A 14,174-nucleotide genomic window follows, 5' to 3' on the forward strand; every position below is an offset into this window, starting at 1 on the left:
ATGAAGCCCAACTTGCCCACACCAACCAAACATCACTATCATATCTACCTCAACCACCACCTGGCAGCATGTTCCAGGCACCCACAACACTTGGTATAAAAAAACTTGCCCACGCATCTTTAAACTTTGTCCCTCTCTCCTTAAACTCGTGTTTAGTCGTTGATATTTCCACCCAAGGAAAAACACTGACTGTGTACCATACCTGATATTTCAAGATTAAAATCATGTATTGAATCATGAGGGGAATAGATAGGGTAAATATGCAATAGTCATTTACCTAGAGTACAGCAAACACAAACCAGAGGTTGGAGGTTTAAAGTGAGGGGGAAAGACTTAATACCAACTCCAAGGGGCAACTTTTTCCCCACACAGAGGGCAATGGGTATATAGAATGAGCTGTTGGAGGAGGTGTTTAAGAAGGAACTGCAGATGTTGGAAAATCGAAGGTAGTCAAAAATGCTGGAGAAACTCAGCGGGTGAGGCAGCATCTATGGAGCGAAGACTGATGTGAGTGGTGGGGGGGGGGGGGGGGGGGGGGGGGCGGGAAGAAGACAGGAAGAGGGCGGAAACCGTGGGCTGAGGGAGAGCTGGGAAGGGGAGGGGAAAGCAGGGACTACCTAAAATTAGAGGTCAATGTTCATACCGCTGGGGTGTAAACTGCCCAAGCAAAATATGAGGTTCTGCTCCTCCAATTTACGGTGGTCCTCACTCTGGCCATGGAGGAGGCCCAGAACAGAAAGGTCGGATTCAGAATGGGAGGAGGAGTTGAAGTGCTGAGCCACTGGGAGATCAGGTTGGTTATTGCGAACCGAGCGGAGGTGTTGGGCGAAGCGATCGGCTTGGTCTCACCGATGTAGAGCAGCTGACACCTAGAGCAGCGGATGCAAGAGATGAGGTTGGAGGAGGTGCAGGTGAACCTCTGCCACACCTGGAAACACTGCTTGGGTCCTTGGATGGAGTCAAGGGGGGAGGTAAAGCGACATGTGTAGCATTTCCTGCGGTTGCAAGGGAAGTGCCAGGAGAGTGGGTGGCTCAGGTGGGAAGGGACAAATTGACCAGGGAGTTACGGAGGGAGCGGTCTCTGCTGAAAGCAGACAGGGGAGGAGATGGGAAGATGTGGCCAATGGTGGGATCCCGTTGGAGGAGGTAGTTGACATAGGTTCATTAACACCATTTGGCAGACATTTGGACAAGTACATGGACAGGTTTAGAGGGATATGGGCCAAATGCAGGCAGGCGGGACGTGCATATGGGACATCCTGGTCAGCATGGACGAGTTGGTCTAAAGGTCTGTTTCCGTGCTGTATGACTATGACTCATTTTGTTGCAGACTTTTCAGTGGAATCCTTTATGTTTCTAACCGCAGAGATGAAGTAATATTTCATTTCCATATTCATATTCATGGAAGTGAAATATGGAAGTGAAACTCATGGAAGTTAAATAGTTTGGTCCATTGCATAAAATATGTTATTAAGGCCAAAGATAAAGAAATGATAAAGGAAAACAGAATATTGTTCCTCAACTCAAATATGTAAATCCTCCTGATATGAATTAGTTTGGCTGCTTGTTCCTCTAGAGTCCAAAAAGGCACCAGGCCTTGGCCATTGAAGGAGAAGGTGATAAAAATAGTGACAAAATATAAAAATATAGGTTATCTGTGGAGTTAACAAACTCATTTACTCTATCCAGCAGAATTACTTCTAAGACTTTAGACAATATGCTGGCTAAAGCTATGGGCCTCTAATTATTTAGGCTGCCTACTTTACCAGCTTTGTCCTTAATGACCGGTACTAACAGACAGACAACATTGAGTCTGGTAACAAGCCATGAATCATAAAGGCAGTAAAGCAAATAGAAAGGAGAGGAGCTATCCTCATACTCGCATACTTAAGATGTTCAGCAGAAATATGATCCAAGCCACTTGCTTTGTTGTTGGACAGCGTATTCATGGCATGATACACCTCATGTGACATAATCACCTTTGAGTCATTACTCTCAATATTGTCCACCCTATACAAATCTCCTTGGACACAGTAGTTTGGAGTTTAGTTGGTATTTGTGGCAGTCAATACCCTGATGGTCACTGGGAAGATGTACAGTAAATGTAGAGAGACTGGTTCCAGTACTTTATGTGTCAATAAATTGGCTTTGGTAAAATTATAAATTGTCCCTAGTGTGTAGAGTATTGCTAGTGTACGGGGTGATCAGTGCGGACTCGATGGGTTGAAGGGTCCGTTGGCACACTGTATCTCTAAAATGTGAAATAAACTAAAGCAAATTGATTTAGGGCGATTGTTAAAGAGGCAACTGATGGAATTAATTCTCCTGCTGTGAACCATCATGAACTGGAACAACATAAAATACCACTGAAAACAGATTCAACACAAACTTTCAAATGGGAATGTAATAAATACTTGAAATAAAACAAATGCAGGAGGCACAGAGTGGGACTAATCACACGGCTCTTAAAATAAACTTTTCAGACAAAAGGAACGACGAGAGCCTCATTCAGTTTACAATTATATAATTTCTATAATTATAATTTTGTTCATTAAACTGGCGCAGTTTTAATTATATCCCATTCAAGTCTATTTGTATTTATAGCTTCAAAAAAACTTGGGTGGCTTCGGACAATCAATAGGCAATTTCAATCTTTGAAGTAGGAGTTAAAAAGAAACATAATTCTATTCATTAGAAACAAGGAAACAAGAACGGACACAAAGTGCTGGAGTAACTCAGTGGGTCAGGCAACATCTCTGGAAACATGGAAAGTTAGCGTTTCAGGTCGAGACCCTTTTATTCACATTTTGCATTATACCAAGCCATTAAATAAGTTCTAGAGAGAGTAGTATAAGTTCTAGAGAGAATATTAGCAGCAAGAAGATGTCCTCATCAGTAAAATACATCAAAATATAGATACATATGGAACTGCAGGTGCTGGAATCTTGAGCAAATCACAAAGTGCTGGAGGAACTCAGTGGGTCAGGCAGCATCTGAATTCTTCAGACAGATGGTGTGGGGGGAGAGGCTGGAAATAGAGGTGTGGGCAGGACAAAGCCTGGCAAGTGATAGGTAGAAAAGTTTCACTGTCCTGATTAATTTTACTGATTATATGCCTCATTGTCACCTTCCCTTCAGCTAACAATGATCCAGTTACACTTCTTTGATTGTCTGCTTTGATCTGTCATTTTCACATCTTACCCCTTCATATCTCTAGTCTCCCTCTCTCCTGACTCTCAGTCAGAAGGGTCTTGACTTGAAATGTCACCCATTCCTTCTCTCAGTGGGTCGGACAACGTTCCGAGTCAGGACCCTTCTTCCCAAAATGTTGCCAGCCCATTCCCTTCACAGATGCTGCCTGTCCCACTGAGTTACTCCAGCATTTTGTGTCTAGCTTCAGTGTAAACCAGCATCTGCCGTTCCTTCCTACCCAAGTGATAGGTGGCAGATGGGTGGAGTAAGTGACAAAGGCTGGAGGTGAAAAGGAGACAAAATGGTGTTGGTTAAGAAGAGGAGGAATGAAATGTAGCGCTAGAGGGGGGGGGGGGGGGGGGGGGGGGGAAGATATGGGTGGAAGAGGACAGGCAGCATCTCTGCAGAAACTGAATGGGTGACGTTCCTGCTCGAGACTTTCTCCAGCCTGAATATAGTCCGCTGACAGATAGGAGTCCACACCGAGCACAACGGATTCAGGTGATGGGATTGGAGGAGGTGCAAGTGAACCTCTGCCTCACCTGTAAAGAGACGCAACACCTGTCCCTATACCTTCTTTCTCAACTCCATCCAGGAACCCCCACAAAACCATCCCTCAAGAGTCCACCACTTTTTGTTATCTCCTAGTTCCTGGCAGATTTATGCTGCTTTGCCTCTGTGGAGCAGGCAGTATGGAATGGATGCATCTGAGCTACAGGATATTTTACAAGCATATGTTTGGAGATGTTTGGAGATCCTCTACAGATTCAAGGCACGGTGATACAGTACATCAGCGTGACACGCTGTGGGGGCAGTCCTTGCAATCTGATGGCGATTATCTCTGACGATCCAAGAAACATTGTTTTTAAACCACTCCACAGATACACCGGAAAACGGCACAGATTACACGTGCAGCAACGTTTAATAAAAGAAGCTTCAAATGGACTTACCATTTGACTTCAGCACGACGATGGGAACTATTATCACGACCATAGCCACCACAACAGCAGTGACGCCTATAAGTACTTTATAAACGGTCTAAAATACAAAAGATGATTTTGCTTAGAACCCTTCACAAACGGTGTGATTAGATACAAGACAACATTATTGCCTACAATCCTTGACGAACGGTGTGAAATACAAGAGACAAGAGATTTTACTTGGAAGCTTTCATTCTGCGAGCCATCCAGTTTTTAAACTGAAACTCCAAGCCCCAGCATAGAATGCGAAGTTACAAATGCAATCACAAACAATGTAACAACTTCCACCCCTCTCTCTGCAACCACCAACTCGTCCCAATCAGCCCCCCGCCCGCCGGCCGCTTACAACCTGCTGAGTTAAATCAACAGGTTAAAACTTATTTTAAGGTGTTGGGGGGGGGAGGAATAAATAACTATGTTGTGCCATAGCCGTGCTTCAGAATTATTTCTGTATTTACCTGCATGGTTGGTCGAACTCTCGTTCTGTGGACGGATGTTTGCACTGTGGCTGCGCTTGAACGGATGTAAAGGGCAGTAACTAAAAAAACAACTCTTGCCCAAAAAACGTTAGCACCTCTTCCCTTTTTTTTTTTATATTGGCTCAGTAAACATTTGTTAAATATTATCCATATTAATTAGGCATCGTCCCGCTCGGTCGTTTCCCAAAGGTTAACTGATAACAAGAGACGAATATTGTGGCTTGGAGCTTATAAAAGCAGGAGATTAAGTGGGGAAACAGACAATTGTTTTCACTGCTGTGTGCCAGGGTTGGGTGTGGACGTGGCTGGCGGCTGCTGCTGCTGCTGCTGCTGCTGCTGGAACAGCTGCTCGGACCGCAGATTTAACCACAGAGGTTTGGGTTATTGCAGAATCCCAAGCAGATTTTAAAGCCATGGCTTGCTGCTGAAAGGCTCAGGATAGGGTTAGTGAGAGATAAAGGGTCGATGGGTTTTATTTTGACTGGAACGTTGTAGGATTTGCAATTGCAAAGCCTGGGGTTAATACGCCTAATGTTCTCAGCTTGACTACATTCCACCAAGCGAGTATCCATTTGAATTGGGACAAGTCAGGCAAATGTTGTTGGGCGCTCAAAGGCTATATTGTTTTTGTTTTTCGCCCTTCCCTGGTATGTAATGCGACGCCAACATACCGCTTCATGCATTTGTGTTGATTGAATGTTGTCATTGTCTTACGGTGTTGGCATAAAAACCATCGATAAATCTCACTGGGGCGACATGCCGCTGAGAAATCTTCAATGTAAAGCAGAATTACTTCTGAAGGACAAGGACATTGTAAACACATACATTTTAAAACACAGTGGGATTGGCTGTATAGATTAAAAATCCAGTCTTCTCGCTCACCACCGGGGTAAAATGACCACTGCTCATGCCTTTAATGTAGGAGGTTAACAGAGAGAGAACATCGAGATTGTTTTCTCGTTACATGTAGCGAAACAGCACAATGAGATTCTCACTTGTAGCAGCATAAATATGTATGTAAACACGGTACTCACTAGACACCATAATAAACTACAAAAAGTTCGGTGTATAAATCCCATCCAAGATATTGCAGTGTAACTTTTTTACACACATCGTAGTAGCTGTATCGAATGAGCTGCCCGAGAATATAGTTGAGGCAGGAACTATTGCAATGTTTAAGAAACATTTGGACAGGTACGTGGATAAGACAGATTTAGAGCGTTATAACTAGACCAAGTGGGACCCGTCCCATCAACGCGCGGCAGCCTGCAGCATCACACACACACACTAACTCCCCCCCCCCCCTTATATTAATATTATGCATTCTCTCCTTTTACCCCACCCCCCGCCCTATCCACTAACGCATACCCCCCCCCCCCCCCCCCCCCAGCAGAGAGAGAGAGAGGGGGGGGGGGGGGCAGAGAGAGAGAGAGAGGGGGGGGGGCAGAGAGAGGGGGAGGAGAGAGAGACAGAGAGAGAGAGGGGGGGGGGCAGAGACAGACAGAGAGGGGGCAGAGACAGAGAGAGATTGGAGGGAGGGAGGGGAGGGGGGGGGGGGGGAGAGGAGAGAGAGAGAGAGGAAGAGGGAGAGAGAGGACCAAATGTAGGCAGGTGGGACTAGTGTAGGCGGGACATGTTGGTCGGCATGGGCAAGTTGGGCCAAAGGGCCTGTTACCACACTGTATGACTCTATGATGAGTTGTGGAAGTGAAAAGGAGACATCCAAATCCAAATCCACTTTTGATATGTACTACAGATATCACAAAAGAGTTACCATGCCCACACAGAACATCAATGCGATCTTGTAAAATAAATGTAAAAATAAAATTAGATGGGCCTAATTATTTTTTCCAATTTACTTAGCTTCAGAGTTAATGAGTGCAGTATGCAAAAACTTCCCAGTACTTTTAATATCTTATACAATGTACAAAGAGAACAGAACATGTTGTGCATAAACCTCTTTTGAGATGGTCATAGTTCCAAGTAATTTGCATAGCCCCTTGGCCCCTAATTTTCTTGCCTCGATGCCTGTGGGGCGGAGGACCCAGCAAGAAGACTGCATGCAAGGGTGAATGAAGGTCAAGGCTGAATATCACCCTCCTTGTAGTTCCGATAGAGTGGTCTGCTAAGAACACATCAAATAAAAGGTACACAAAAAAGCTGGAGAAACTCAGCGGGTGCAGCAGCATCTACGGAGCGAAGGAAATAGGCAATGTTTCGGGCCGAAACCCTTCTTCAAACAGGCGGGTACTCTAGAATAGTACGGTGCTGGAGTGTTGCAGAGCAGAGGGGTCCAGTACATAGTTCCCTGAAAGTGGCACCACAGGTAGACAGGGTGGTCAAGAAGGCTTTTGGCACATTGGCCTTCATCAGTTGTAGTCTTGAGCTTCGGCAACTTACAACCCAGTTGTATAAATATTGATTTCTCTAACTTCAAATAACTGTTCCTTTCCCTCTCTCTCCGTTCCTCCCCAATCCTAGTTTTCTAACTAGTTCTACAGTCCTCCTGATTAAACATTTCCAATTGTATGCAGCATTGTCACCTTCCCCCCCAGCTAACAATGAACCATTCTACATGTTTCTTTAGCATCATCTGCATTGATCTGTCATTTTCATGCCGTACCCTTCCACAATGGGGACCCGGCATGGGGGAACTGCTGTGTGTGGGGGTGGGGGGGGGGGGGGGGGGGGGGGGGGGGGGGGGAGAACAAAAGGGGGAGCCATTGTGCTTTGTAACATTGTCAGCACCGGAGGAGGCTGCTATTTCTATACACAACAATGCTGGAGAAACTCAGCGGATGCAGCAGCATCTATGGAGCGAAGGAAATAGGCAACGTTTCGGGCCGAATCCCTTCTTCAGTCAAATAGTGTAGAGGGGAATTACGAGGATGTTGCCAGGAATCGAGTGCTTGAGCTAGGGACAGGTTGGACAGGCTATGACTTTATTCATTGGAGCACAGGATGAGGGGTGATCTTATAGAGGTGTAAAGGATCATTCTATGCTCGTTTTGACCGGGACAACAAAACACCAGCCATCAAAGCTGCTCCACCCCTGAACGAACAACCCCTCAGTCTCTCCACCTCTGCTGTACAAGGCACACTGAGCAAAGTGAATGAGCACAAAGCTGCCGGCCCCGACGGCATCCCCGGGCGTGTGCTCAGGGCATGTGCTGGACAACTATCCCTGGCCTTCACTGACATTTTCAATCTGTCACTGGCCCAGGGTGTCGTCCCTACTTGCCTCAAGACCTCAACAATTGTGCCAGTGCCCAAACAGTCAGCTTCAGGGAGTCTCAACGATTTCCGCCCAGTGGCACTCAACCCCGTCATCGCGAAGTGCTTTGAGCGGCAGATCTTGGCTCACCTCAAAGCCAGCCTCCCCCCCACACTGGATCCCCATCAGTCTACAGAGGACGCCATATCTGCGGCCCTACACTCTGCCCTGACCCACCTGGCCAACACCAACTCCTACATCAGGTTGTTGTTCATTGACTTCAGCTCCGCATTTAATACTGTCATCCCCACCAGCTTGATCACCAAACTCAGCGAACTTGGCTTCACCAACTCCCACTGCAATTGGACACTGGATTTCCTCACCAACAGACCACAGTCTGTTAGGATCAACAACCTCACCTCCTCCACTATAACACTGAACACCGGCGTGCCACAGGGCTGTGTGCTCAGCCATCTCCTCTACTCCCTCTTCACCCATGACTGCGTCCCTAAGTATGGCTCCAACGCCATCATAAAATTTGCCAATGACACCGTGGTGGTAGGACTGATCAGCGACAACAACGAATCAGGAGGTCCAGCACCTGACAACCTGGTGTGCCAACAATAACCTCGTCCTCAACTCCAAGAAGACAAAGGAAATTATTGTTGACTTCAGGAAGATCAGAGGGGGCAGTCATACCCCCATCCATATAAGCGGGACTGAGGTGGAGCGCGTCTCCAACTACAAATTCCTCGGGGAACACATCTCAGAGGATCTGTCCTGGTCCCTCAACACCACCAAACTGATCAAAAAGGCGCAGCAGCGCCTTTACTTTCTGAGGAGGCTTATGAAAACTCACCTGTCCCCCCAGATCCTGTCCAACTTCTACCGCTGTACCATCGAAAGCATCCGGACCGCCTGCTTCACGGTATGGTACAGCAGCTGCACCGCAGCTGACAGGAATGCACTGCAACGGGTGGTGAAAACCACTCAGCACATCATTGGTGCCCCGCTCCCTGCCATGGATGCCCTCCACCGCAAACGGTGTCTGAGACGGGCCGGGAAAATCATCAAAGACCCCTCTCACCCTAACCATGGACTGTTTGCCCTTCTCCCATCAGGGAGGCAGTACAGGAGCCTCAGGTCTCGCACAAGTAGGCTGAGGAACAGCTTTTTCAATAACACCATTACACTGCTGAACTCACAGTCTAGCTAGCTATCTTTAGACTCTCCCATTTGTATACATTTATTTGCCTATGTACCAGTTTAATTCATCCACAGTCCACACATTGTTAACCAGTATTTTTATTTCTACTATCTTGCACTATGGCCAGACGCTAAACTGCATTTCGTTGTACCTGTACTCGTATTTGTGCAATGACAATAAAGTTGAATTGAATTGAATTGAATGAGAGGAATAGATACAGTGAATGTCATTTACCCAGAGTAGGGAAATGAGAAAAACAGAGGGCATAGGATTGAGATGAGATGGGAAAGATAGGAACCTGAGGGGCAACCTTTGCACACAGAGGGTATGGAACAAACTACCAAAGAAGGTAATTGAGGCAGGTAGTATAGAAACATAGAAACATAGAAACATAGAGGGTATAACAGCATTTAAAATATACTTAGACAAGTACATACATAGGAAAAGTTTAGAGGGATATGGGCCAAAGGGACTATCGTAGAGCACGTGTGTCGGCGTTTAAAAAGTTGGGCCAAAGGGCCTATTTCCATCCTATATGACTATCATTATTTTGTAAAAGTAAGCAGTATAGTTTGTGTATATTAGTCTGATGTTTATGTGTTGCCTTAGGATTGACAGGGTCAATAACACGTTAAGGCACTTTGTCAGATGATTAACTATTTGAACATTGTATAAAACGTGATTCCATCAGTTAAATATTGACAGCAGCAATGCACAGATATGCTTACATGATACATCTGGTCTGATTTATGTAATTCTTCACAGTACAAGAACTATTCAACATACACTGTGATAGGATGGAACTGTAGATGCTAGTTTATACCAAAGATGGATAGGATAGGTTTAATGGACAGGAAAGGGTCTGAAGAAGGGTCTTGACCTGAAACGTTCCTTCTATCCAGAGATGCTTCCTGTCCCACTGAATTACTCCAGCATTTTGTGTCTCTCTAAGGTTTAGAGGGATAGGGACCAAGCGCAGGCAGGTGTGACCAGTGTCGATGGGGCATGTCGGTCAGTGTGGTTAAGGTGGGCGGAAGTGCGAGCTTCTGCGCTGTATGACGCTTTGACACTTTCTATGATTCAATAGACACAAAGGCCTGGAGTAACTCAGCGGGTCAGGCAGCATCTCAGGAGAGAAAGGATAGGTGACGTATCTGGTCAGGTCCCTTTCTCAGACTGATTGTGGAAGAACCTGAGGTGAGAAAAAACCCAGGACAAATCAGGGCCAGCAACAAATGACACCAGGCAGGGTGGTTCTCTGGTGTCCAATGTTGTCCAGGGAAGGTGTGATCTCAAGATAAATACATCGTTGTGAACTGTGGAACAGTTTAGACAACGGGAGTGGAGGAAGGGGGCAAGGGAGGAGGCAGGGTTAGAGGAAAGGGAGTGTTAGTTACTTAAAATTAGAGAATTCAATCTTCATGCCAAAAATAGACACAAAGTCCTGGAGTAACTCAGCGGGTCAGGTAGTATCTCTGGAGAAAAGGGATGAGTGACGTTTCGGGTCGGGACCCTTCGTCAGGCAGATTGTGTGGTGGGTTGGGGAGAAAGAGCTGGAGGTGAGAAAAGACCAGGACAAATAAGGGCCGGTAACAGATGATCTCAGATAGGGAGGTGCCCTGGTAGGGTATTTGTTGGCTAGGGTAGGGGGTGAACTGTGGTGAAGCAACGTGGTGAACTGGGGAACTGGTTAAATGACGAGGGTGGAAGAAGGGAACAAGGGGGGAGGGGAGGGGAGCGTTAGCAGAAGTCACTTAAAATGAAAGAATTCAATGTTTATACTGCTGGGTTGTAAGCTACCCATGTGGAATATAAGGTGCTTAGTTTAGGGATACAATGTGGAAACAAGCCCTTCACTCAGGGAGTCCACGCCAACCATTGATCACCCTGTACATTAGTTCTATCCTACACACTAGGAACAATTTATAGAGGCCAATTAACCTGCAAACCCTCACGCCTTTGGGATGTGTGAGGAAACCGGAGCACCCGGTCACAGGGGAAATGTACAAACTCATTTCAGACAGCACCCATGGTCAGGATCGAACCTGGGTCTCTGTGGGTATGTTACAAAACTTACCTTCAGCGGCGCTGCAATTCTGCCACTGGCCGTGTGCGCGATTTTGGCGCGTTTGAGGGGGGGGTGGGGACGGGGTTAAAACGGGGTTTTGTTCCGACCTGGTCCTGGATTATATTTGTTGGAGTGCAAGATGTTGCTAAAGAATCGTTCCAACGGCCGTTCTGTACGTTTTAAAAAAAAATTCACCTGACAAGTTAATCGCTGGAATGATTTTAAAATCAGCTTCTGAAGCCGTCAATGCCGACAACAGGGACAGGAACAACTCCATCATCAAGTTCGCTGACGACACCACTGTTGTGGGGCGCATCACTGATGGGGATGAGTCAGAATACAGAATAGAGATCGAGCAACTGGCCATATGGTGCCAGCGCAATAACATGGCCCTCAACACCAGCAAAACCAAGGAACTGATTGTGGACTTTGGAAGGAGTAGGAGGGGGACCCACAGCCCCATTTATATCAACGGGTTGATGGTTGAAAGGGTCAAGAACTTCAAATTCCTGGGCGTGCACAACTCTGAAGATCTTTCCTGGTCCGAGAACACTAACGTAATTATCAAGAAAGCTCATCAGCGCCTCTACTTCCTGAAAAGATTACGGAGAGTCGGATTGTCAAGGAAGACTCTCTCTAACTTCTACAGGTGCACAGTAGAGAGCACGCTGACCGGTTGCATCGTGGCTTGGTTCGGCAATTTGAGCGCCCTGGAGAGGAAAAGACTACACAAAGTAGTAAACACTGCCCAGTCCATCATCGGCTCTGACCTTCCTTCCATCGAGGGGATTTATCGGTCGCTGCCTCAAAAAGGCTGGCAGTATCATCAAAAACCCACACTATCCTGGCCACACACTCATCTTCCTGCTACCTTCAGGTAGAAGGTACAGGAGCCTGAAGACTGCAACAACCAGGTTCAGGAATAGCTACTTCCCCACAGCCATCAGGCTATTAAAGCTGGCTCGGCCAAAACTGATTATTAATAACCACTTTCTGTTATTTGCACTGTACCAGTTTATTTATTCATGTGTGTATATATTTATATCATGGTATATGGACACATTTATCTGTTTTGTAGTAAATGCCTACTATTTTCTGTGTGCTTAAGCAAAGCAAGAATTTCATTGTCCTATACAGGGACACATGACAATAAACTCACTTGAACTTGATTTTATGGAGGACCAGGTAAAAGAAAGTAGTTTATTTTTATGTATAAAAGTGTTTCTTAAGATGTATTTAATTCACATTATAAGTTGCGAAACGGTGATATTTCCCCCCGAAGAACCGGCAGTGTATTTGCTACCTATATGGGGGACTAAATTCACCGCAACCTGAACGTTCTAAATGGTCCCGTTCCAGAAAATCCCACTTGCAAGCTGATTTAAATGGCCATTAATTTAAAGGTATTAAACATTAAATTCCTTCCATTTGGCCTATAAACCCATGACAATGAGATTTAAAAATTATGTTATATTCTGAATTCTTGTGTGAATGGTATTTGGACACTTAGGCTATTTAAAAATGTTAATCTATTCTTAAGAAATGGAGAGATGTTTAGATCTAGTAATTGAATTTTGTAATTAGCTACAATTAGGTAACTAACTAATTATATGCTTTAATTTCAAGTTATCTAAGTAAGATTGTTTCATATTTGTTTCAGAATGCTTCCAGCTACAATAACTGAAAAATTCTTTCAGTTCTCTTAAATTTTAAGAAAGTTATCGGCTTTTAAATGTTCTCGATCACAGCTTTTGTGTTAAGTCAATGAAAAAGCAATAGGGAACAAGATGCCTAGTATGAAAATGGCCATAGCTTTTTAATACTGGAGATATGAAAGTGAATTAGGTGTCAAATTAAACTTATTTTTATGCTTTATCTGATGGGATAAATTAAAGATTTGATTTTTTAAATTTCAAAAATTTGTAACATTGCTAGGTCTCTGGCGCTGTGAAGTAGCAGCTCTACTGCTCAACTACCATGCCGCCCAGATACTGTTCCTCCAGCTTGCGTGTGGCCTCACTCTGGCAATGGTGCAGGCCCAGGACAGAAAGTTCAGTGTGGGAATGGGAATGGGAATTAGCAATGAGGAGACCCTACACACTGTCACACTGTTAACTATACACTGTTAGGCTAAGACATCAGCAGCTGCTCAGTGACATGGGGTTGGACATGGAAAACCAATAGCAGTTGTGATGGTGCGTCACAAATCAAAACTTCTGCTGTGTTCCTGGGCTGCTGTAACAGCTGCTTCAAGAGCCAACTGAATGGGAAAAATAACCCTTAAGAATTTAATATAAAATGCAGTGCAGAGCACAAGGAACCCTTGATGTATCCTCAGTGAGCTCATGTCATAAATTTAGTTAGTAATGTCTGTGAAAGATAGCTGTGCATGTGTGCTGATGCATACAAGCAAAATAATTAGATGGGGTAGACAGTCGGAATTTGTTTTCCCAGGGTGGAAATGTCAAGGACTTGAGCACATATATGTAGGGTGAGAGGGGCAAAGTTTAAAGGAGATGTGCCAGATAACTTTTTTTTATACAGTGAGTGGTTGGTGCCTTGAACATGCAACCAGGGGTGGTGGTGGAGGCAGATACAATTGTGGCAGTAAGTGCACGGTGGCACAGTGGTCAAGCTGTTGCCTCATAGCATCAGAGACCTTGGTTCAAACATGACTACGGGTTAGTATGGAGTGTGTACGTTCACCCTGAGACCAGTAGGCATGCAGGTGCAGCAGGCAGTGAAGTATGCGAATGGTATGTTAGCATTCATAGCAAAAGGATTTGAGTATAGGAGCACGGAGGTTCTACTGTAGTTGTAGTGTCTTGGTGAGACCACACCTGGAGTATTGCATACAGTTTTGGTCTCCAAATCTGAGGAAGGACATTATTGCCATAGAGGGAGTGCAAAGATTCACCAGTCTGATTCCTGGGATGTCTGGACTTTCATATGAAGAAAGACTGGATAGACTCGGCTTGTACTCGCTAGAATTTAGAAGATTGAGGGGGGATCTTATAGAAACGTACCAAAATTC

The 14,174-nt window shown here is 45.3% G+C and overlaps 1 protein-coding gene across 1 annotated transcript in view; it reads right to left on the reverse strand.

Moving 5' to 3' along the window:
• Positions 1 to 5,461, reverse strand: part of LOC129698832 (dipeptidyl peptidase 4-like) — a 66,685-nt gene extending 61,224 nt beyond the window's left edge. The window contains exons 1-2 of the mRNA XM_055638144.1: positions 4,631 to 5,461; positions 4,143 to 4,230 (exon numbers count right to left, since the gene is read on the reverse strand). Coding sequence (XP_055494119.1) covers positions 4,143 to 4,230; positions 4,631 to 4,636 — 94 coding nt within the window. The 5' untranslated portion in view covers positions 4,637 to 5,461. The remainder of the gene's footprint in view (positions 1 to 4,142; positions 4,231 to 4,630) is intronic.
• Between the last annotated feature and the right edge of the window lie 8,713 nt (positions 5,462 to 14,174).

This window comes from Leucoraja erinacea, chromosome 7, assembly GCF_028641065.1.
Source record: "Leucoraja erinacea ecotype New England chromosome 7, Leri_hhj_1, whole genome shotgun sequence".
Taxonomy (NCBI): Eukaryota; Metazoa; Chordata; class Chondrichthyes; order Rajiformes; family Rajidae; genus Leucoraja; species Leucoraja erinaceus.